The sequence below is a fragment of the Meriones unguiculatus genome, chromosome 18 (assembly GCF_030254825.1).
Source record: "Meriones unguiculatus strain TT.TT164.6M chromosome 18, Bangor_MerUng_6.1, whole genome shotgun sequence".
Lineage (NCBI taxonomy): Eukaryota > Metazoa > Chordata > Mammalia > Rodentia > Muridae > Meriones > Meriones unguiculatus.
In genome coordinates, this window is record NC_083365.1 from 15,002,585 (window position 1) to 15,025,630 (window position 23,046).

The window sequence follows — 23,046 nt, forward strand, 5'->3', positions numbered from 1 at the left end:
AATTGAACTCAGGACCTCTGGAGGAGCAGACAGTGCTCTTATCCACAGAGCTATCTCTCCAGCTTCCAAGAGGAGAATTATTAAGACATCATTGAATCTTATAAGGCCTATGTAATCATAGCCAAACTGTGGTAGTGCATGCCTGTAATCCTAGCATTCAGGGGGTAAAGACAGAAGGAATGCTGAAAGCTCAAGGCGTGCATGAGTTACATAGTAAAGCTCCAGGCCAACCAGGAAGACACGGTAAGACTCTATCACAAAACAAAAATGAAGGAAACAAAAAAAGTGAGACAGGGTACAGGCACAGAATCGGCAGATGTAAAACGATTACAAAGTAAAGTGCATCACAACAGAGTCACTTCATCCCTGGGGCTCCCACTGTAGTAACCATGTGTTTCCATTAAGCATGTAAGATGTTCAACATCCAACCAGCAGAATTCCACACTACACGCCACACATCAACTAGTGCACAGATATTCTGCTGGAAAAGATTTCAGGTAACATCTTCCACAGCTGAGTAAAATAAACCAGAATCTGAACTACTATCAAGGAGGGAGCTGATTTTTACCGTTAACTACCCCGTAGGAAGTGAGCCTAAGACACTGGCTGTATATTCAGATCACATACTTTGTTGCAACATGAAAATGGGCAACCACCACAACCCATCCTCAGACTACTTTTGTAACCCTATCACTAAAAATGATTTTTGTATTTTACAAAGGTTCAAAGCAAACAGAGAGAGGAAGGGGGAGATGGCTCAGTGGGTAAAGCACTTGCCATACAAACCTGGTGACCTGAATTTGATTCCAGGGCCCGTGCAGCGGGAGAGAACAAACTCTACTAAGCTGTCCTCTGAATTCCACAGGCAAGATATGGACTGTAAGCATTTTTGTGGGCATGCGCACATAGACAACAACAACAAGAAATTAAGATTTCTTTTTAAAAAGGAGAATACGCAATAGAAACCTGTGAAAACTATGGGAACACGTGCTTATAATCCCAGCACTGAGAAGGTAGAAGCATGAGTATCAAGAGTTCAAGGTCTTAGCCATTCTATCAGGGGGGGTAGGGGAGGGTGGAACTGGGAGGAGACAAGGCGCTACAGCTGGGATACAAAGTGAATAAATTGTAATAATAATAAAAAAAAAAAGAGTTCAAGAGTTCAAGTCACCTTCAGCTATGTAGGGATTTGAGGTCAGTATGGGCTCTGTGAGATTCTGTTTGAGAGAAGAAGAAAGGAGAAAGAAGAAGAAAAAAAAAGAAAAAGAAAGGATGGAAGAAGAAGAAAAAAGAAATCTATGTGACATGAAAAATCTAAAATATTTAATATCATGGTCACTATTAGAAAAAAACACTTGTTGAACCCTTAACTATGATATTACAATAGTCCTAAGTACACTTTAAAATGATATTCTGTTTTTTTTTTCTATTATATCTGATTCTTTTCTTGCTATTCAGAACTCTCCTGGTATCAAATTTGTTTCACAAACAAAATAAAAAACCTTGTTATCATCCATCTAAACTCTAAATTTTTATACTCAGACACTCATGAGACTACTGGGCTATCAGTATAGAAAATAGTAATACCCTCCCCTTCTGAGAAAAAAAGAGAGGGGCGAAAGGGGAAGTGGGGGTGTGAGAGTGGGACCAGGGGAGAGGGGGCTGGAATCAGCCTAGAAAGAGATTAAATTAATACATAAATGAAAATAAAAATGGAAAAAAATTTAAAAAATGAAAAAATAAAGAAAATATTAATACCTCGAAATTTATACTTAGGCATAATTAGGTTGAAAATCAATTTGATAGTTTTTTTTTCTTTTCTTTTTTTGAAGGGACAACACCGGGTCTCATATACCCCAGGCTGACCTTGAACTCACTATGTAGTGAACGTCAAGGATCCTCCCATTACACATACACACCCGCAACATGCTGGGATTACAGGCAGAGGCCTACACCTTACACCCGGAACTCCATGCATAGTAGACAGGGACTCTAGCAACTGAGCTACATCTATCTCCTATTTGATAGACTTTGAAATTTATTTTCCCACCTAGAACTTTCCAACACTGCAAAAATCGGAATATATACTTATAGCTGAGAGAACAGCCATTATGCCATCCCTTCCTCTTTCTGCAGTGGTTACAATAAAAGGTGGTTCTGAGGTTTCTAAGCTTAAAAGCACATCAGGATGAGAGAGATAGGCTAGTGGGTAAAGGCCCCTGCCACAAGATCCTGGCAACCCCAGTTCCCCAGGGACCACAGGAAGAGTTCAATTACTGGAACCCACAAGCAGATGGAGAGAACCACACTACAAAGGTGTTCCAATTCTACATGCAAAGCTACACATATACATCATCAATACAAACAAATGCCTTAATAACAATAAAGCATTATAATCCGTTTACTCAGTAACAATCTAAGCCTTTATCCAAATACCAAGTAGAAATTATTAAATTAAAAATTGTAGTGTTCTAACATTCTATCTTTGATATTTTGGGTTGGATTACGCTTAAACAAAATTCAGAGTTGTTTAGATTAGATGGTTAACAAGTTTAAGAACTTCAAATAGAAACTATTGACAAAATGTGTCACAGCTTTAATGAATTATCTTCAAATTAGATGTTTTGGTGGGTGTTTTCAACAAAGACAATTATAATAAGGAATTTAAATACGTATTTAGAAGATGTCACAATTTCATGGCTGAAAAGATAATTCATTTGTAAAGTGCTTGTCAGATCAGCATGAGGAACAAACATGAGGACCTCTGTAAGTTCCCCAGGGCCCACAGGAAAAGCCAGACAGTGGTACATGCTGACACCCAGTGCTGGAGCAAAGGCAGAGGGAAGCCTGGAACACACTGGTCAGAGAGCTATCTCATCAGCAAGCCCCAGCTCTAGTGAAAGGCCCTGTCTGTCTCAGAATGTAGGATAAACAGCTGCTGAGGAACAACACCCAGGATTGGTCTGGCCTCCACATGGATGTGCATACGCACCAATATGCATATACCTGCGCATCTATACTCACACACACGCCACAATTTCAGCTTACTATTATTTTCAGTGCTTACATTAACCCGAAGAACCATCCTAAAATTAATATATAAAAAATTTCTTTGGAATTTATGGTATTCTCACACAGGCTTAGCTCCAACACTGAAAAGCATTATTAGTCACAGGAAAACATGTTCACATTTTACCTACCATAAGTGACATTGTGATTTAACTCGGCTCTTCGTAAGGATTCATCAAGAACATCATACATTAATTCACTTGTCCTGTTTAAGAGATATTTTATTTGCGGGAGAATTATAGTATTCTAACCCAACAAAACAGTTTTTCAAACTTCTCTCTTTAAAACTGAGGATCTACAGAAGACAAGTGGAAAAAATTCATTTTACAGTAAAGTTATACAAAATTACACATCAAAAGAACATTTGGTCTTTTCATGAGATAATCTTCCTACTTTACCAAAAGGGACTAATTTAGCCAATGAGGAGACAGAGAAGTCAATCAACACTGACCCCACCTGGTCCTAATTTACAAACCAGACTGTTATTTGATTAAGCATGTCCTCTTACAATTTTATTTACAACAAAATATTTCTGTTTTAAGTTATAGTATTAATATTTCACATATCTAGATTATTTCTGGTAGTATACTACTGTTTATCAACTGCCTTGTCTTTTTCTGAAGAGCAACTAGGTTCTTTACTTAGAAAATTTTAATTTAAACTTATATTAAAAGTAAACAAACCACTCATGTTGTATGGTCACTGATTATAATGGCAGTTAATTGGGTTGAAGTAGATACTTTTAAAAATTAAAAACAAAACTGGGTGGTGATGGTACACACCTTTAATCCCAGCACTGGCCAGGCAGAGGCAGGCAGATCTTTGAGTTTGAGGCCAGTCTAGTCTAGTCTTTTGAGTTCCAGGGCAACCAGGGCTATACAGAGAAACCCTGTCTCAAAAAAAAAAAAAAAAGTATAAATATACAGTGAGAATCCAGAATAACACTCTAAAATTCGTCATTCTATTGTGTATTTCTTGTACTACAGCAGGCACAACCAGTCCATCTACAAAATTCAATAATACTACACCTAGGTTATAGTGTGGTTTCTCAATTTTACAAGCTAAGGCCCAAAGAGGCAAAAAATTCATGAAATATAGAAACATTCAAGCATGGTTGAACTAAATATTAATACCTAAGATGCACAATGCTAGAAAACACAAGAAAATAACATGTTTTTATAAAACATTTTCTTAAGAAAAAGTTTTAATTAAATACATTTTTTTTTTTTCTAGACAGGGTTTCTCTATGTAGCCTTGGTTGTCCTAGACTCGCTTTGTAGACCAGGCTACCTTGAACTCACAGAGATCTGCCTGCCTCTGCCTCCCTAAGTGCTGGGATTACAGGCATGTGCTACCAGATGTTTAATGAACTGCTTTATAATTATGTTAGGAAGTAAACATTTTTACTTTGCCACATTAAGCACATGAATTATAAATGAATTATAAATTATAAATATTTAAAATACTTTTTTCCACTTTGGTTTTTTGAAACAGGGTTTCTCTGTATAGTTCAAGGCTGGCCTTGAACTCAGAGCTCTGCCTGCCTCTGCCTTCCAAGTGCTGGGATTAAAGGCGTGTGCCACCACTGACCGGTACTTTAAAAATAATTTTTAATTTATTTTATGTGTATGGGTGTTTTTTTTTCCTTATATGTCTGTGTATCACCTGGCATGCCTGGTGCCAGAAGAGGATGATGAGTTACAGATGCCTGTGAGCAATCACAAGGGTACTGAGAATCAAATTTGGGTCTTCTGTAAGAGCAAAAAATGCTCTTAACTTTTGAGCAATCTCTCCAGTCCCAAGAACTGTAAGATTTATTAACACAGAATGTCATTTTAGTTTAGTCAGCAAAGGAGAAAGCATTCTAATTTTCTATACTATAAGAGCCAGACTCTACACATCTGTTTAATTGTGCCTAGTTAACATTTGATTGAACTACCTGAAAGTAAAAAGTATCTCCCTCATCTTTGTATCCATCCTCCAAGTTCATCCATGAAGGAGTTACCAAGAACAAAATTAGTAAGATTGTTAAACTTCCTCAAAGTTACTTCACGTAGCTATGCCACACGATGACATAAAGCTGTCTTTAAACCAGTATGCTGTAATGCAGTTAACATGAAATTACTAATTTTCAGGCAGAATTCCAAAAGCCTTGAACTAGAGCTCCAATAGGGCGGAATTATTTAGAACTGGTGGATGCTGACACAAAGCTGAAGTGGCACTTTGCAAAGCAACACACTAGAGGATGGTCCCTTAATGGCTAAGAGTTAAAACACGCATGTAGCCATTGCATAACATCAAGGCCAGAACACTGGCCAGCAGGTATTTCCTTAGGACAGAAAGATCCTCACTTCCAAACAAACCAAGTGCAGTTAGACTTGCCCTCAAATACTTCAGAAAACAAAATAGTATGTCAACTGGGCACAGAGGTGCATGCTAGTAGCTCAGGAACTCTGGGTGAAAGCAGGATGATTAGAAGTTCAAGACCACCCTTTGCTATATAGTGACTTTGAGACAGCCTGGAATCTATGAGACTATCTTTAAAAAAAAAAAAAAAAGGATAAAAATCAAGAATTAAAAGACATGTAAATAAATGATGTAGGAACAGGAACTTCTTGTGTCTGAATAAGAATGGCTACCAAGGGTTCCTATACTTGACTATTGGTCTCCAGTAGGAGGAACTGCTTGGGAAGATTATGAGGTGTCACTTGTTGAAGGAGTTGTCTCTGGGGTGAGCTTTGAGTTCTCAGAAGCCCATGCTATTCCCAGTCGGTGCTCACCCCCTGCCTCATGCTTATGAATAAGATGTAAGTAAGCTCTCAGCTACTTCTCCAACGCCCGCCTGCCTGCCTGCACCGTGACGGCATGGACTCTATGGCCCACTGGGACAGTGAGCCCCAAATTAAAGGCTTCCATCTATAAGTTGCCTTGGTATTGGTGTTTTGTCATGGCAATAGAAAAATAACTAAGACAGAAAGTGGTATCAGGGAATGTGCTATTGCTGTGGCAAGCCTAACCATGCTGGGTTTTTTGTTTTGTTTTGATCTGAGAAATGTGGAAGACTTTGGGACTTTGGACTAGGAAGGCTGTTGAACATTATAAGTGGGGCTTACTGGGCCGGCCATCCTACTAGAAGCTTGGAAGACAGTGGTGCTGAGAGCAATGTAGACTGTGGAGATCCAGCTCAAAGGTTTCAGATGGGAACAATATTAGCAACTGAGTTATAGACCATGCTGTGATATTCTAGCAAAAAAAAAAAAAAAAAGTGGTGATTTCTGCCTTGTCCTGAGAACCTGCCTGAGGCTAAACTGAAGAGGTTTGGACTAATTCTGTCAGTAGGGGAGATTTCAAAAGAGCCCAGTATTTACTGTGTCACCTGGCTATTAATGTTCAATCTTAGATCTGCAATAAAAAGAAGCAAGCCAGTAAGCAGCACACCTCCATGACCTCTGCATCAGCTCATGCCTCGGGGTTCTTGCCCTGTTTTGAGTTCTGCCCTCCCTGCTTTTGAAGTTGAGCTGTTACATGGAAGTGTGAGTGAAATAAACCCTTTCCTCCCCAAGTTGCTTGGTTAGGGTTTCTCATCACAGCAAGAGAACCCCTGACTATGACATGTATGATTCTTGGAATTGAAAAGTCTGTTATTCCGAAAAGCATGACAAAAACTATACACATACACCTATCTCCAAGTGGAGCAAGAGTTGGGAAAGTACAGCTATGGGCCTGATACTGCAAAAAAGCTGTTTTCAGTTTGCTTGGTTTTATTTTCAATATTAAAAAACTAGCATTTGAGACTAGAGAGATGGCTCAGTGGCTAAGCACACTGACTGCTCTTCTAGAGGAACTAAGTTCAATTCCCTGCACCCACACAGTTGCTCACAACCACCTGCAACTCCAGTTCTAGGGGAATCTGGTTCATTTTCTGACTTCTGTGGGTACTAGGCACACATGCAGTACTCAGACATGTGTGCAGACAAAAGACCCACACACATAAAAATTTAAAAATTTAAAAAAGAAACTATCATTTAATTGAAGCCTTAACAGGGCAACAAAACTAGTGCAAGAATATACATGATGAATAAGATATGAAAAATTTCAAATCATATAGCATTTGTTCTACTTATCCCACTCTCAAACTATGGTCTTTACTAAGACCAGTGTCCACTGGCAAAACAGGGTTTGGTGGCATCAGGAAATGAATGAGTGTGGATTTTTTTCTACTTCTTTTTTTATGACTTTTAAAAAATTTATTTATTTAAAAAATTTTATGTACATTTGGTGTTTGGTGTACATGTATGTCTTTGTAGGGTTGTCAGATCCTCTGGAACTGGAGTTATGGACAGTTGTGATCTGCGATGTGGGTGCTGGGAACTGAACCTGGGTCCTCTGAAAGAGCAGCCAGTGCTCTTAACTGCTGAGCCATCTCTCTAGCCCCCTAATTCTCCTTAATACCTGTGTGTTTTGTGGTTGAAAACTACATTCTCTTTGTTGTTTAAATTAAGTTTATTCTAAATTTATACTATGGAAATTTTTAAAGATACATAAAATTTTAACGATATACAAAAGAGAAAGTCAACACTCTCATTACCTCACTTTCACAGTTGAGTCACAGCCAACTTTATCTACTTCCTACATGTAGAGATTATTTTTGAAGTAAATTCTGGATAACATAGCCTTGGGCATAAATATTTCACAATTAAGTACATTTATAAAAGATAAGGACATTTTAGACAGGCAGGTGTATATGTTCACAGTTCCTCTGTAATACATAAAGTCACAATTGTTTTATGTCCAATTTGTGTTCAAATTATGATACATCATGGATTTAAAAAAAAATCAGGATCCCAATAAGCCCCATTCTTTTTTGTTTTTTTTTTTACATTTATTTGCCTGTTTTGTGTTTCTGTGGACGTGTGTGTGTGTGTGTGTGTGGAGTGTGTGGAGTGGCTACAGACTGTTGGCACCCACGTGTAGATCAGAGAACAACTTAAAGAGCTGTCTCTGTTCTGCCATCATGTGGGCTCCAGGGAATGAACTCAGGTCCCCAGATTGGATAGAAAGCACCTTTACCTTCTCAGCCACAGATTTTAATTGGTTACTAACTCTTTAAATTTCTTTAGTCTGAAGACCTACAGAGAAAACTAAGCTGGGCTTACAGAGACTGAACCACTAACCAAAGAGCATGCATGGACTGGACCTACCTACACATGTGTAGCAGACATGCAGCCTGGTCATCATGTGGGTCCCTAACAACGGGAGCAAGGGCTGACTCGGACTCTGCTTCCTGTCTTTGGATCTCCTTCCCCTACCTGGGCCGCATTGTCTGGCCTCAGTGGGAGAGGTGCTTATCCCTGTTGCAGCTTGATAGCCAGGGTGGGATGGTACTCATGGGGGGCCTCCCTTTCCCTGAGAAGAAGGCGAGTGGGGAGGAGGGAGGGAAAGGAGAGAAAGGCATAAGGATGGGACTGGGAGGAGAGGAGGGAGGGGGCGCTTTGATCAGGCTGTAGAGTGATTAAATAAGTAAATGGAAAAATTCTCTTTCATCTGTATTTTCTCAGGTTTCTTTTCTTTTTTTATTAAACAGTTACTGGCCATATGTGTTTCTTCTTGTTTATCTACTTTTATGTGCACTGGTGTTTTGCTGCATGTATGTCTGTGTGAGGTATTGAATCCCCTGGAACTGAGGTTACAGACAGTTGTAATCTGCCATGTGAGTGCTGGGAATTGAACCTGAGTCCTTTGGAAAAGCAGGCAGTGTCCTTAACCACTGAGCCATCTCTCCAGCCCTATTCTCACTTTTCGATTTTCTCTTCCATCTAATTGTTGATGGAAGTCATTTGTCTATTTCTCCACAGTCTATCTTAGAGTTAACACCACCAATATACCTTTCTTTGTGTTTCCTATCAAATGGTAACTAACTCTAAAAAAGACTGTCTGAATTTGGTTACATTTCAGCACAGGTGCTTCCAAGAGACAATCTCTGTCTTTGATTTGCTGTTTGCTAAAATAGATAGTCAATATTATATTTTGTTTTCCTTTGTATGACTTTTATATTTTTATTAGCATCTATCACTAATAATGAGCTTCATATTGATACTTATAGATAATGTATTTTGATCTTTATGATTGCAATTGATGAATAGTTTATGTTTGAGGTTTTTTGTTTGTTTGTTTTTTGGATTTTTTTTCAGACAGGGTTTCTCTGTGTAGCCTTAGCTGTCCTGGACTCACTTGGTAGAGCAGGTTGCCCTCAAATTCACAGAGATCCGCCTGCCTCTGCCTCCCAGGGTGCTGGGATTACAGGCATGCACACCATGCCCGGCTTCAAATAGTTTTTATATGTTGAAAAAAAAAGAAAGTATATTATTTCTATTATTTACTGAAATGTGCAGATCATCTGAAATTCAGGCTATAATGTTTATAAAGCTTTTTTTTTCCTGGAACACAGCCATTAAATTATATGCTCTCTATGGTTATTTTCAATCTGTAACAACAGAGTTCAGTAACTGCATCAGACAGCATGTGACCCACACAAGGTGAAATGGTTATTATTATCTAGCTCATCCTCTATTCCAATAGTTAAGAAAGACATTTCACAATGAGAAAATATGGATAAGTTAGGAATGCCCCAGTACCCTGAAGGAATCTGTGTTCTTACACTGACATTTAACACCTGTAAGGTAGTAAGTGCTGCAAAATTTGTTTTTCATAAAACTTCTCAGTGACTAACCAAGGCTGAGATATGCTGTGGTCACTGTGTAACTCAGGAGGGCTTACCTTTGGTCATCTTTCCCCAGCAGTCCCAGTATTCTCAAGAGCTGAATCTGTAACCACGGTGCGGGCACACTGTGGTAACTGAACTCAAATGGGAGCTTTCCTCCCACCACTTGCTTTAAAATTGCTACAAAACTCTCAGTCAGGTCTTTATATCCAGAAGAATTTTCCTACATTAAAAAAAAATGTTAATAATAATTCTTTTCTTTCTCATGTTTTTTTTGAGACAGCGTCTCATATAACCCAGGGGTGACCTCAAATTTGCTGTGTAGTCAATTTATTCTCTTATATCCATCCATATGTAGAGAGATTTTGGAATTTCATACATAAGTACTATATTTACAACATTTCCATTCCTCTCTCTTACCCTACCAACTCCTCCTATGCCCCTCCACCACTCCCTCAAATTCATGACCTCTTTTTAATTATTATCATACGTGCACAAACACAGAGACACATACATACACATAAAAACAATCTGCTGAGTCCATTTAAAGTTGTTCATTTATATATATATATACTTAAGCTGACCACTGGGTATTGGATAGCCTCTCAGGGACTCATCCTGGAGAAGACTGATTCTCCCTCTCTCAGCAGCCATTAAATGCCTGTAGCTTTTCCTCTGAGGGTGGGGGCTTGTGATGTCACCTGGTGTCATTGTTCAGGTTTTTAGGTGACCATATTGTTGAGATTTCATGAGTGCAGCTCCATGCCACATTACAGAAGACACTATCTCACAGCAGATGTCCTAGTCCTCTGGCTCTTAAAATCTTCCCATCCCTCTTCAGGATGTTCCTCGAGCCTGAGGTGTAGGAGTTCCACTGTAGACACATCTTCACGATCAGTTGTCTTCTAAATTTTGACCAGTTGTGGATTTGAACTCCTGATCTTTCTTGCATATAACTCATATTATCAAGAACTTACAAAATTTACACTTAATAGTAAATAACAACATAAGTATATTTACATGTATGTGGACGTAGTACCTATGTGTGGGTACATGCACATGTGTGTGCATGAATGTATGCCTATGCACATGCCGAGTCTAGAGGGGATTCCAGGTGTCCTGTTCTATCACCCTGCCTTACTCCCTTGAGACAGGGTTTCTCATTGAACCTAGAACAAGACTGTCAGCCAGTATAACCTAGAACCCTTTGTCTCTGCCTCTCCCGGCACTAAGGGCTACAGCAGACATGGATGGCCACACCCAGCTTTTTACATGGGTGCTAGGATCTGATCTTAGGTCATCCTGCTTATGCAGCAAGCACTCTTATTTACTGGGCCATCTCTCTAGCCTGATAATGGTATAAAATATTAATCATTTTATTGAAATATCTGAGTTTTGTTCTAATTCCATAGTGATATTGTTACAATGGTAACTACTGAGCACATGCTGAAATTGCCAACTTACCTTAATCATCCTAAGGTATATATGCAAAGAGGCAGCCATGACCCCAACATCTCTGTCACAGAGTGCTTTCCGAAATTTAGTATGGATATGCTGTACTTGATTAGGGGCAATGAGGTAAAATTTGTATAATGCCAGAACTGCTTTTCTTCGTATAATCTCCCTAAGAATAAAAAATGAAATTTAAACAAGGCAACCTGGGCCATCAAGTGTCTATTACTAATTATTTTATTCTAATGTAGCAAAGTATTAAAAAAGATAAAGTGAGTACTTTATCTTTTTACTTTGTCTTAAAAAAGATATAGTACTTACTTAGCAAGCAGTAAGATGTCAAGACTCCCTCTTCTGGAGGGAGGGAAGACTGTGTGCACAGATATATTGTTGAGTGTGTACTTGTGTGTGCATGTGGAGGCCAGGCTGATGTCAGTGGCTTTCTCTGTCAAACTCTACCTTCCTTCTGAGACAGGGTCACATACTTAATCCAGGGGTTGCTGATTCAATTTAACTAAACTGGCTGGCTAGGAAGCCTGGGACCCTCCCCTCCTGTCTTCACCTCTCCAGCACTGGTATTACAGGCACATGCTGACACAGCTGGCTTTTATAAAGATGCTAAGGATCCAAACTCAGGTCTTCACAATTATACCCCAAGCACAATGGCAGCTGAGCCCTCTTCTCAGTCTCTTTTAAGTTACTGTTGTTTTATGAGAAAGGCTCTCACTATAGCCCAGGATGGTCTCCAAGTCATGATCTTCCTGCCTCAGACTCCAAAAGGATACAAATATTCATGTGGACCACTGTTGCCAAAAGAAACTCTAACTGCCTATCAGTCACAAATTTCCCTAATTACAGAGTTTTAAGTAACATGCATAGATTACTTTTATAATCACATAATACACAATAAAAATTTTACAATTCCTTGATTCCATTTTTGTCTTTTTATTAAGATAAAAAAATTGTTTTCTATAGTAGGTAAGTTTGTAGGGATAGGGAATCATAGGGGGCATGTGAATAAAAAAAAAATGTTACTTCTCTTCTTCCTGGGACTTGTTTTTAAAGCCCCATGATAATAAAGAGTTAAAGTGTAAGCCAGTCTCAGACTTCATCTGTTGCAGATTATGTTTAGCAAATCTTTTCAAAAATAAAAAGATGACATCATACATCCTAGCTTTTTATTTCTTTGGATGGTTTTGGTTTCATGTTTTGTTGTTCTGTTTCAGTGCTAGGGACTGACCTCAGAGAACTGTACATACCAGATAAGCAAAAGACCCAAGCTCAAATCCCAGCACCCAAGGTTGGGGGCTCACAACCACCTGTAACTCCAGCTCCAGGGGTATCTGATGCTTCTGGCCTCTGTGAGCATTTGCACTCACATGTATATATGCACACAGGACACAACGAATAAACCTAATTATAAATTTAAAAAAGGAAGGGGATAAATATAAATAATATATATTGACGGTTTCACAACATGTCCATTTAGCAAAACAATAGTAAGTTCTTTCATAGGGCCCATGGCTTCCTGAGACAGGAGCTTTTGACCAGGTTTATGGTATCAGGCAGGAATTCCCTATTAGAGCAGGCCCTTTTCAAGACTTACAGAAACCTACAACTTTGTAAGCTAATATAAATACATAGTTTAAAAGAGGGTTTAAACTGAGGAGGCTTGCAGCAGTGGGCAACACTTTTCAGAAAACATGGATTATTAGATGAGTTATTAGTCAGGAAGGCCCAAAAGCCCCAAACACACAGGCCATTGCCATTGCTTCTGCTTGTCTACTGCGATAACACAGCAAAACCTTGCTGATAAGGCACCACAGGTTTTGGCTATGGAAATTTGTTTGTGCTACTGTGTCCGCTTTTTATCTGAGTGCTAGGGGCTGAGCTCAGGTCCTCATGCTTGCACGTCATACACTTTACCAACCAAGCCACCTCCTCAGCTCCCAATCCTACACAAGCTTGATAAGACATTTTTTACATATAGGATTTTTAGAGATTTGAGGGTTTGTTTTTTTTTTAACTCTTATACATAATTTATTTAATCTGTTTTAAAAAGTATATTAACATTCTAAGATAACAATGCATTGTTGTAGTATATACAAATGGTAAACTATTAATCAAGCTGGAAATGCCAGAGCAACTTTCTCCTTGATGGCCAGCTTCCACTGTTGTTATAGTTGGTCTTGATGTCCACTTGCCACAAACCAGAATCACCTGAATAGAAAGCTTCATCTGAAGAACTGTCCTGATAGCCCTGACTGATGGGGAAAGGCCCACCCAATTCTGGGCTGCACCTTCTGGTAGCAGCCCACATCACAAAGATATAGCAAAACCATGCCTCTTGCTGGTTTGGCCTCCCTCTTGACACAGAACTTATTTGCCCTATTATTGATGTTTTTGTTGTTGCTGCTGCTGCTGCTGCTGTTGCTGCTGATTCACCTGCTGACTACAGAATCAGCATTTCCAAACTTTCATCATGAACTAGAGACCAGGGGTAATCCAGGAACCCTGAAGTGCCAGATTGGGACTGCTGAGGCACTTTGCCTTTTAAAGTGAGAGACTACAAGTTATGTTTTCCCTGTTGTGTCCCACTCTGCCATGACAGAGCCACCGTGGGACTATTCTGACTGATAAAGCACCCATCCTCAAGGACTGAATAATTATGAGGTTCTTAACTCTCAGGTGATTCTGCTGTTGTTACTTTCTAAGGCTGGAGAGAGGCCGCAGTGGTTAAGAGCATGTGCTGCTCTAACCTCCTACTGATGACCCAAGTTCAAGTCCCAGCACCTACGTCAGGCAGATCAGAACTGCCTGTGATTCCAAGCCTTCAGCCTCTGTGAACACCTGCACTCATGCGTACATACCCACATAAATAGAGGTAATTAAAGAAAAAGAAATCTGTAAAGTGTGTGTGTACACACACTGGTTCTGTTCTTCTAGAGAACTCTGGCTGGTACACTAGTACTAGAAAGTGTCACGCAGGCTACTGAGGGAGAAAAGTAACCAACGTTCTTGGTGACCACCTACATGCAACAACCCTGACCTGTCAAGCAAGATGTGCCAGTGCAATAGTGACATAAGTATTATAGGGGTGACTAACTATCTAACTGGATATGAGGCCTGCTCCACAGGAAGGCATTCATGCATGCTACTGTAAACAAGCCAAAAGTCTATGTTTGGGGATCAAAGGCCCCTATTACTACTATTATTTTGCTAGATGGACACATTGCCAAGCTGTCTTCTAAATATTTATGTTTACACCCATAAATTAGTGCTTTTACCTTAGTCAGAAAACCTTCTTTTTGCCATGGCGCAGTGGTTAATGCAGAGACTTATAACTAGCCAAAGTGCTGAGAAGAGTACCTGATGAGTGCTTGGCCCTAAGTGGGACATCTATATTACCAGTACCATCCCCTCAAGGCTGGGGGCCATCTTGGAAAAGGGGAGGAAAGCATGTAAGAGCTGGACGACAGAAAGGAGTACTGAGAAAGACTGTCTTCTGGACATGACATGGTTGTTGCATTATGAATTCACTGCAACTGTAGCTACCTACATAAAACCTGCAAAAATGAAGCCAGTTAATATTCCAGCATGCATAGCAGGGAGGCTCAAAAGGTTCTAGCCGTAGCTGAGAAACTACTGGCAGTTGATGGCTGTTGGGGAAATGGGAGTCATTTTTCTCAGGGACATGGCTGCTATTAGGTTGCTCACGTTTAGTGGCTAGTTCAACTCCCATGAATATACGGGCAGCACTAACTGGACTCAGTAGGTTGTTGTTGTTATTTTATTATTATTATTATGGAAAAAAAGCCATGGAAGTGAAGAGCATGTGTGAGAAAGGGCTAGGGAGTTAGATGTGGATATGATCAAGATAAACTATATGGAATTGTGAAAGAATAAATAAAAGATAAGCAAATTTTTGTTTAGAGATAATAGAATATAGACATCTAATGTCAAAATAATTTACTTACTTAGAATGTTGAAGTTTATCTTCTATTAGGGGAAGAACAGCTGGGATCATTTCTCGAGGGAAAATCTGGCTGACAACAGTAAGTGCCATACATACTTCTACCAGATTAGTGCTCTGCAGATCCTGCCAGAAGTAAGCAAAGACAATCTGCAGAAACTTAAAGCAAGAGATGACAAATTTGAGACTATAACAATTCTGCTTACAATTTTCCCTTAGCTTCATAATCAGCTTACACAGTCACACCTGCCTCCGAACCTACAGAATACTTCCCACTGGGTTCATTTGCCTTAACAGTGTCAAAGGCAATTGACCTGCTACAGGTCAAAAGAGTCTCCTTTGTTATAGCCTTTAAACTTTCCCAAAGTAATAAAATAACTTCATAAACTTGTCTAGTTAATATAAATGGAACTTTAGAATTTATACAATAAAAAGTATATGCTCATACATACTTAAACATGTATATGGTCTATAATGTGATCTAACTAACTTTTAAATAAAATGGCTGGTAAGATGGCTCAGCAGGTAAAACAACAACAACAAAAAAAACCCAAAAAACTTTACCAAGCAAACCTGACAATTCAACCTCCAGAGCTCACAGAAGAAGTCAAACAAAAGCATCTATAACACCAGCACTGTGGTAAAATGAGATGCTAACTGGAAATGCCCAGGCCAGCTCTCCTGAGCTGTCAGCTCTCCAGAGCTGTCATGCTGGCCTGCAGCGTGACAGAACAAGAGACACTACCTCAGAGAGAACCAACTCTCAAAGGCTGTCGTTTGACCTACACATGCATGCCCCAGCACGCATGGATGTGCACACACGTACATGTACACACTAACAAATCAAATGGCTTTTTAATTAATTAAAATAAATAATGGTTTAATAATCAAATTAAAAAACAGGGAGAGAGTTTGGTAGGTAAGGACCTAAGTCTGATTTCCAGCACCCATACGTCACCATGCGTGCTGACACATTGCCTGTTACCCCAGTTCTGGGAAGAGGACTGGCAGGAGAATCCCTGGAGTTCACGGTTAGTCAGCATAGCCAGATTAATGAACTCCACATTCAGGAAAAGATCTTACCTCAGAAAATAAGGGGAGAAGCAAGATGCCTCGGGGTAGAAATACTTGCCGCCAAGCCTGAGGACCTGAGCTCAATCCCCAGGAGACACACACAATAAATAAACATAATCTTAAGGTGACAACATGGTAAGACTTTCATCCTACCTGGCTTTTACATGGGTGCTGGGATCAGACTTGAGACCTCACACTCGTTCTCTACCCACCAACCATCTCCCCAGCTCCTCATTCCAACTTAAAAAATGTACTAGGGTGTGTATGTGTGTGCACCATGGTGACCTGAGTTCAAGCCCCATGATACATACACAACAAACAAACAAATTTATTTATTTATTTTTAGGTAAAGTAGAGAGCAATTGAGGATAAAACCTGATGTTGACCTATGGTCTCCACATATATATACATTCATGTATAACCACACACATACACACACACACATATTTTATATATGTGTATATAGTATGACTGTAAATTCAGAAAAAAATTACACACACATTCTCACATATTATAAGTCTAAAGATGATGAACAAGAAGACTTGAGGCTTTTAGAAGATGGTGGATGACAGGCATGTCCTGCTAGATTCTCCAAAGACTCAAACAGGGAAAGCATTTAAAAGTGAGCAAGGCTCCAAACTCTCATTTAACAGCAAAGTGAAACGGAAACCTCACAAAACAGAACAAGGAAAAAGTCCAGAGCTGTCCTGGAGAGAGGGACTGGTGGGTCTGGGGAGCTCTCCCCACCCAATGGAAGACAGTGACCAGAACCAGAGGACAGAGAGCCTTGGAAAATCTGCACTACACTCTCAGTAACACACACACACACACACACACACACACACACACACAGCAGAGGTAGGGGTGCAGGGAAGGAGACAGGAGACAAAGGTTTATGGCGCTGAAGTAGAAGAGAGAGAGAGATGCTGGGGAAAGCACACTATCAACAACTGAGTAAGTACTCTAGAACTAGGCGCTAACCTGGCCAGTAGAACACCTCTAAGCCGCAGACACTGTACCTGCACAGTGCCCAGCTAAACGGGAGCCTGGTCAGAACTAGAGTGCACAGAAGGCCTCAGACATGGGTTTCAAGTGCTGGGCTGGACACTGGAAAAGACAGCCCACAGGTATGGTTAGCTATAAAACTGGACCCGTTTTTTTTTACTTGACTCCTTTTTAAAAACTGTGTGCATCAGGTGTGAGGGGAGCACATGTGTGGCACAGTGTGCACAGAGAGGCCAAGGACAACTCCGGGGAGTCAGTTGTCTCCTTCTGTCCTATGTAGGGCAGGAATAGAATGTGGGTCGTCAGACTTGCAAGGTAGGCTCTTTACCCAGCAAGCCTTCTCACACTGGTCCCCAAATGGACTCTTCAAGTACTGCCCATCGTTGTGACAGGCATCTGGGAGCCCAAGGAGGAACACGGAAAGAGCTGAAGCTGGAACCAGCAAGCAGGCAGACTCTATATCTCAACCAGCTCTCTCTATTTATATCTACTCTACCTTTATTGAATATCCACTGTCAATTTAAGCAGGCCAAATCTATCTCTATTCTCATTCATTTGTTTCTTTCTGTATTTTTCCCTTTTCACAGGCTTTCTTAAAGAACATAGGCTGACAGTGTGTGCCATCTCTGTCTCAGACGACTAAAACCTTGAGTGTTTAAAGTCATCTAACTGCCTTCATTTTTACCTTTCTCTTTTCATTCAACACTTAGTCAAAACTGCCTCACCTCCCATTCTAATCTTGTTCCTACTGCTTCCCACTTCCATTTCTCTTTTCCTCCTTTATTTTTTCTATCATTCCAGTTCTAATCTATAACCTTAGTGTTTTTTTTCCATTCATAGTCATAGTAACTACTGAGGTTACAGTACATAGAGTACTCAGCAATATGCAGAGTACTCTATGTGGTTTTGATTCCTGTGTACTCATAGTGGGCCTACCCATTGTTTTACAGTCACAGTGACTGTTTTTACAGATGGACTTCTCCAAGGTTAGAAGCTGAGAACTGACCCTAGTGCAGAGGAAAAATGATACTTGGCTCTAGTCTCCTGACTGCTGCAAGCACGTCAATAAAATAGGCTGATTTAAGAACAGAATCCAACCACCAACCTGACGCTGCAAAATTCCAGAAACATGAGGAACCAGAGCTCTTCCAAAACTTGCAAAGCCCATATTAGTGGCCTTAAAACAGAATGCATTAGAAGAAAACCCAAGCAAAGAATTTAAAAGAATGATTATATTTTGTAAACCTTGAAGAGGGCAAATGTAAACTGTGAATGATTCTCAAGAGAACACAAAGAGCTAAATGAAATAACACATGGTGCAAAAGTAGAATTTTGAAAAAAATGCAAAATTGAAATACTTCAAATGCAAAATTTAATGACTCAAATAAAAAGTTTCATGAAAAGCTTCACTGATTGAATGAATGGATAAAGGAGAGGACAAAATACCAGGGCCTGAAGATTGACAGGGGAGAGAAATTCAAATATTCAGATTACAACAAATGTAAAATCATACATACAAACAGAATTTCAGTATCTATGAACACTATAGACACTACAAAAAGATAAAATTTATACATTATGGCATTAAAAGAAGAATTTCATGTTAAAGTAATAGAAACATATTCAATAAACTATAGCAGAAAAGTCCCCAAGTCTGAGGAAAAGGACTGCCTATCCAAGTATAGGAGGCATTTAGAATACCAAACTGCTGAGACCAGAAAAGAGACTCCTGATCTCATCTCACACCTCAAACACCAAGTATGCAGAAGGTGGTGTACTGAGCTCTACAAGAAGCACTGCAGTGGTTCGGGTGACAACGGCTCCTATATCTGAATGGCTGGTCCCCACTTGCTGAAACTGTTGGGGAAGGATTAGAAGGTAGGCCTTGTTGGAAGGGTGTGTCACTAGGCGTGGGCTGTGAGGTTTCAAAAGCCTACACCATTCCCAGTGCACTTTCTGCCTCCTGGTTGTAGATCAAGATTAAGTGCTCAGCTGTCCCTGCCACCATGCCTTTGCTCTGCCATCATGGACTCTAACCTTTTGAACTATAAGCCCAGTTAAATGTTTTCTTTATATGTTGCTTTAGGTGTGGTGTTTTATCACAGCAATAGAAAAGCGACTGAATCAAACCCCAAGTCATAGGTGTTTGTCATAGGGCAGGCTTATTAAGTTAACAATTGATTTTCAACAAAAACCCGTAAAGACTGCAGGACTTGAAGTTGTATTTCAAGCTCTGAAAGACAAGTGTCAGGTGACCATATGCAGAAAGGCTGTCTGTAAACTGAAGGAGGAAAAAAAGCAGCTTTCCTGCAACAGAACAGGCTAATGGTGACTACTCATAACTGGAAACACTGCAAGAATGAATGACAGTTGAATGCCCAGCCATAAAGGAAACATCTACGTCATCCCTCCAAGGGTCAGAGAACATCATGAGGAAGTGGCATAGAGAATGTAAGAGCCAGGGAGAAGTCGGGAAGGAGTACGGAAAGCTAACTTCCAGCCATAGCATGGCTATGTTCTCTGGAGCTCATTGCAGCTGTAATTACCTGCTCAGAATCTGCACAAGATTGGGCCATCAACACCCTGTCCTAAGAGAGAAAAGAGCCCCTGGGACAGGATGTATGTGCAGTTGTCTGATGGAGACAGAGCAGACATTGTCTCCTGCCGTGCAGCCACCAGTAAGGTGCCCAAGCTCCTGTTCATATGCCTTTACCTACTCTCCTGTAAATAATACTAGTGAAACTTATTGGGTCATACAAGAAAAAGACGAACATAGCAGGGAGACAGCTGGGGGACCAAGAGGACTGGAGGAGTCAGAGGGGCAACAGAGCATCAAAGTGAGTGTGATTGAACTGCACTGTGTACAGAAATAAAGATGCCATAATGGAACCTACATTATCTATAAATAAAACACACCAATTAAAACAAGCTTTTAGAAAAGGCTGAAGAGATTAAAAACCACTAAGTTATTTCTACAGAAGCTACTTGAAGAAATCCTTCAGACTGAAAAGAAAAATAAAGCACACAAAAACATTAGTTAAGTAAATGAAGATCAAGAAAACATCCAACATTATAAAATCAACAAAATGGCAGGAATTAATTTATACTTTACAAATAATAACTGCATTACTAATTGCCTCAATTTACAATCAAAAGACAGAGAACGCAATACTGTATTTAAAAACAAAAACAAAAAAATGCATCGCACACTCAAAGACAGACTCAGCCTTAGGGCGAAAAGGACAGAAAAAGGTATCCAAGGAAATTGAATTAGGAAACAAGCAGGTGTTCATGTTCTACTAACTGACAAAATAGACCAAAATTGGTCAGAAGAGCTGAAGAAGGGAACAACCTTGTGTAAAAGCATTTGCCTCAGGAGCCTGACTACCTTAGTTCAATCCCTGGAATCCACACTGGAAGAAAGGAACCAGCTCCCCAAAGTTGTCCTCCAACTTTAAAGTGGTATACACACTCTGCGCACACACAATAATAATAATAACAATAAAATAATAAAATTGGATTTAATTTTTATATCAGGGAAAATGCAAATAAATAATATAAAAATGTATACCTACGGCTTCAGTAAACAAGATCAGTCATATATAAATCTAGTAGGTGGAAAAAATTAGATTGGAGCAGAAATGAATAAAACAAACATGAGGAAAATAAAAGAATCAATGAACATCTGGTTCTTTGAAAGGTCAACCCTTGGGCAGAACAAGCAAAGAGAAGGCAGCCCCAAATTAATAAAATTAAAGATGAAAAGGGAGACATTTCAACAGATAACAACAAATTCAGAATAGAACATGTTTTAAAAATTTGTATAACACTAAATTGGGAAATCTAAAGTAAATTAATTTCCAGAATCCATGTGACCTACCAAAATCAAACCAAGATGAAATAATTTAATACAGCTACAACAAACAGCAGGATGAAGTAGTAATAAATAAAATTTCCCAATTAAAAAACATCCAAGACCTAAAGGATTCACAAAGCAGATAAATGCTACCAGAACTTTAATGACTAGGTAAGACCAAACTTTCTGAAATTATTCTATAAAAGAGAAAAGGAAGGGATGCCACCAAACACTCTTTATGAAACATAGTCAGGAAACAAAAAGACTAATTCCTCTGATGAACATAGATATCAATAAATTGTGTTTTATTCTCAATAAAACACTTGCAAACTGCACACCTTCAATCCCAGCACTCAGGAAGGCAATGCAGACAGAACTCTGTGACCAGGTTAGCCAGGGAAACATGGTGAGACTCTGTCTAGAAACAAACAAACAAAACTTAACATACCAAATTCAAAAGCAAATCAAAAGACCATGCACCATGATCAAGTCAGTTTCATTCCAGAGGTGCAGGAAGGGTCAACATATGAAAAGCAACACTAATACATCACATGAACAGACACAATGCAGAAATCACATGATCATCTAAATACAAAGGATTCTGACAAAATCCAACATCTCTTTGTGATAAAAGTCTCAAAGAGACTAGGAATAGAAAGAATAAAATAAAGGCTATATGTGACAAAACTTACGTATTATACTAAGCATGGAAAAACTCAAAATAATAGGACAAGAATAGGAAGTAAGGATATAAACACAAAAGGAAGAAATCCAAGTGCTCTTATTTACAGGTATGATTCTATCCATAATAAAACCTTAATACTCTACCAAAAAACCCTTAGACTGATAAACACTTTCATGCTCAGCACACACACAATATACACTTGTATGAAAATGCCATAACTCAGGCAGTGTGTACCCATATTCCTAGCACTGGGGAGGTACAAGCAGGAAGATCAGGAGTTCAATGCCATCTTTGGCTATGAATTTGAGGCTAGTCTGAAATACATGAGATTCTGTTTCAGAAAGAAGGATAAGGGGGAAACAGAAAAGGTCCTTATAACACACATGCACACACACACACACACACACACACACACACGCACACATGCACGCACACAGACACAAACACACACAAAAACATAAACGCACAGACATGTGTGCACGCACACACGCGTTAAGAATAATTAGAGGGCTGGGATGTAATTCTATCAGTGGGGTGCTTGTCTCACATGCACAGTGCCCTGGGTTCAGTCGCCACAATGCCATAAACTAGTTGTAATGGGGCACACTGCAATCTCATCACTCAGGAGGGTGGAACCAGGAGGGTCAGAAGTTCCAGGCCAATCTTTGTATACAGGAGACCTTGTCTTAAAAAATGAACAGCCAGACAAGTAGTGTACTCTTTAAATCCCAGCTCTCAGTAGACAGACCTCTGTGAGTCTGATGCCAGCCTGGTCTACATGTTGAGTTCCAAACCAGCCAGCCTTAAAAAACAAAACAAAATAAAACAAACAAACACAAAGAACCCCTCTGGAGACTGAAGAGGTAACTGAATGGTTAGAGCATTTGTAGTTTCTGAAGAGGACTAGAGTTTCAATCCCAGCATAGCCTGGTGATGCCAGGCAGTCCACAACTGCCGAAACTACAGCGCCATCTTCTGACCTCCACGAGCACCTACACTAACACTAATACCCACTTACATATCATATAATTTTAAAAAAAGCTTTTAAAAATAAACTATCTTAGCTGGGCAGTGGTGGCGCACACCTTTAATCCAAGCGCTTGGGAGACAGAGGCAGTTTGTGACCAGCCTGGTCTACATAGAGAGTTTTAGGTTAGCCAGAGCTATACAGACAAACGCTGTTTTGAAAACCAAAACCAAAACAAAACAAA

At 39.6% G+C, this 23,046-nt stretch overlaps 1 protein-coding gene across 2 annotated transcripts in view; it reads right to left on the minus strand.

Annotated features, from left to right (window-relative positions):
- The window catches only part of Ap4e1 (adaptor related protein complex 4 subunit epsilon 1), a 92,348-nt gene that overhangs the window by 55,768 nt on the left and 13,534 nt on the right, over nucleotides 1-23,046 (minus strand). The window contains exons 5-8 of one of the 2 annotated variants that reach the window (XM_060372108.1): nucleotides 15,220-15,341; nucleotides 11,255-11,414; nucleotides 9,847-10,013; nucleotides 3,201-3,274 (exon numbers count right to left, since the gene is read on the minus strand). In XM_060372108.1, the coding sequence (XP_060228091.1) occupies nucleotides 3,201-3,274; nucleotides 9,847-10,013; nucleotides 11,255-11,414; nucleotides 15,220-15,341 (523 nt within the window). Of the gene's footprint in view, nucleotides 1-3,200; nucleotides 3,365-9,846; nucleotides 10,014-11,254; nucleotides 11,415-15,219; nucleotides 15,342-23,046 lie in introns of those variants that run through there. The other variant, XM_060372109.1, reaches the window with a different exon arrangement.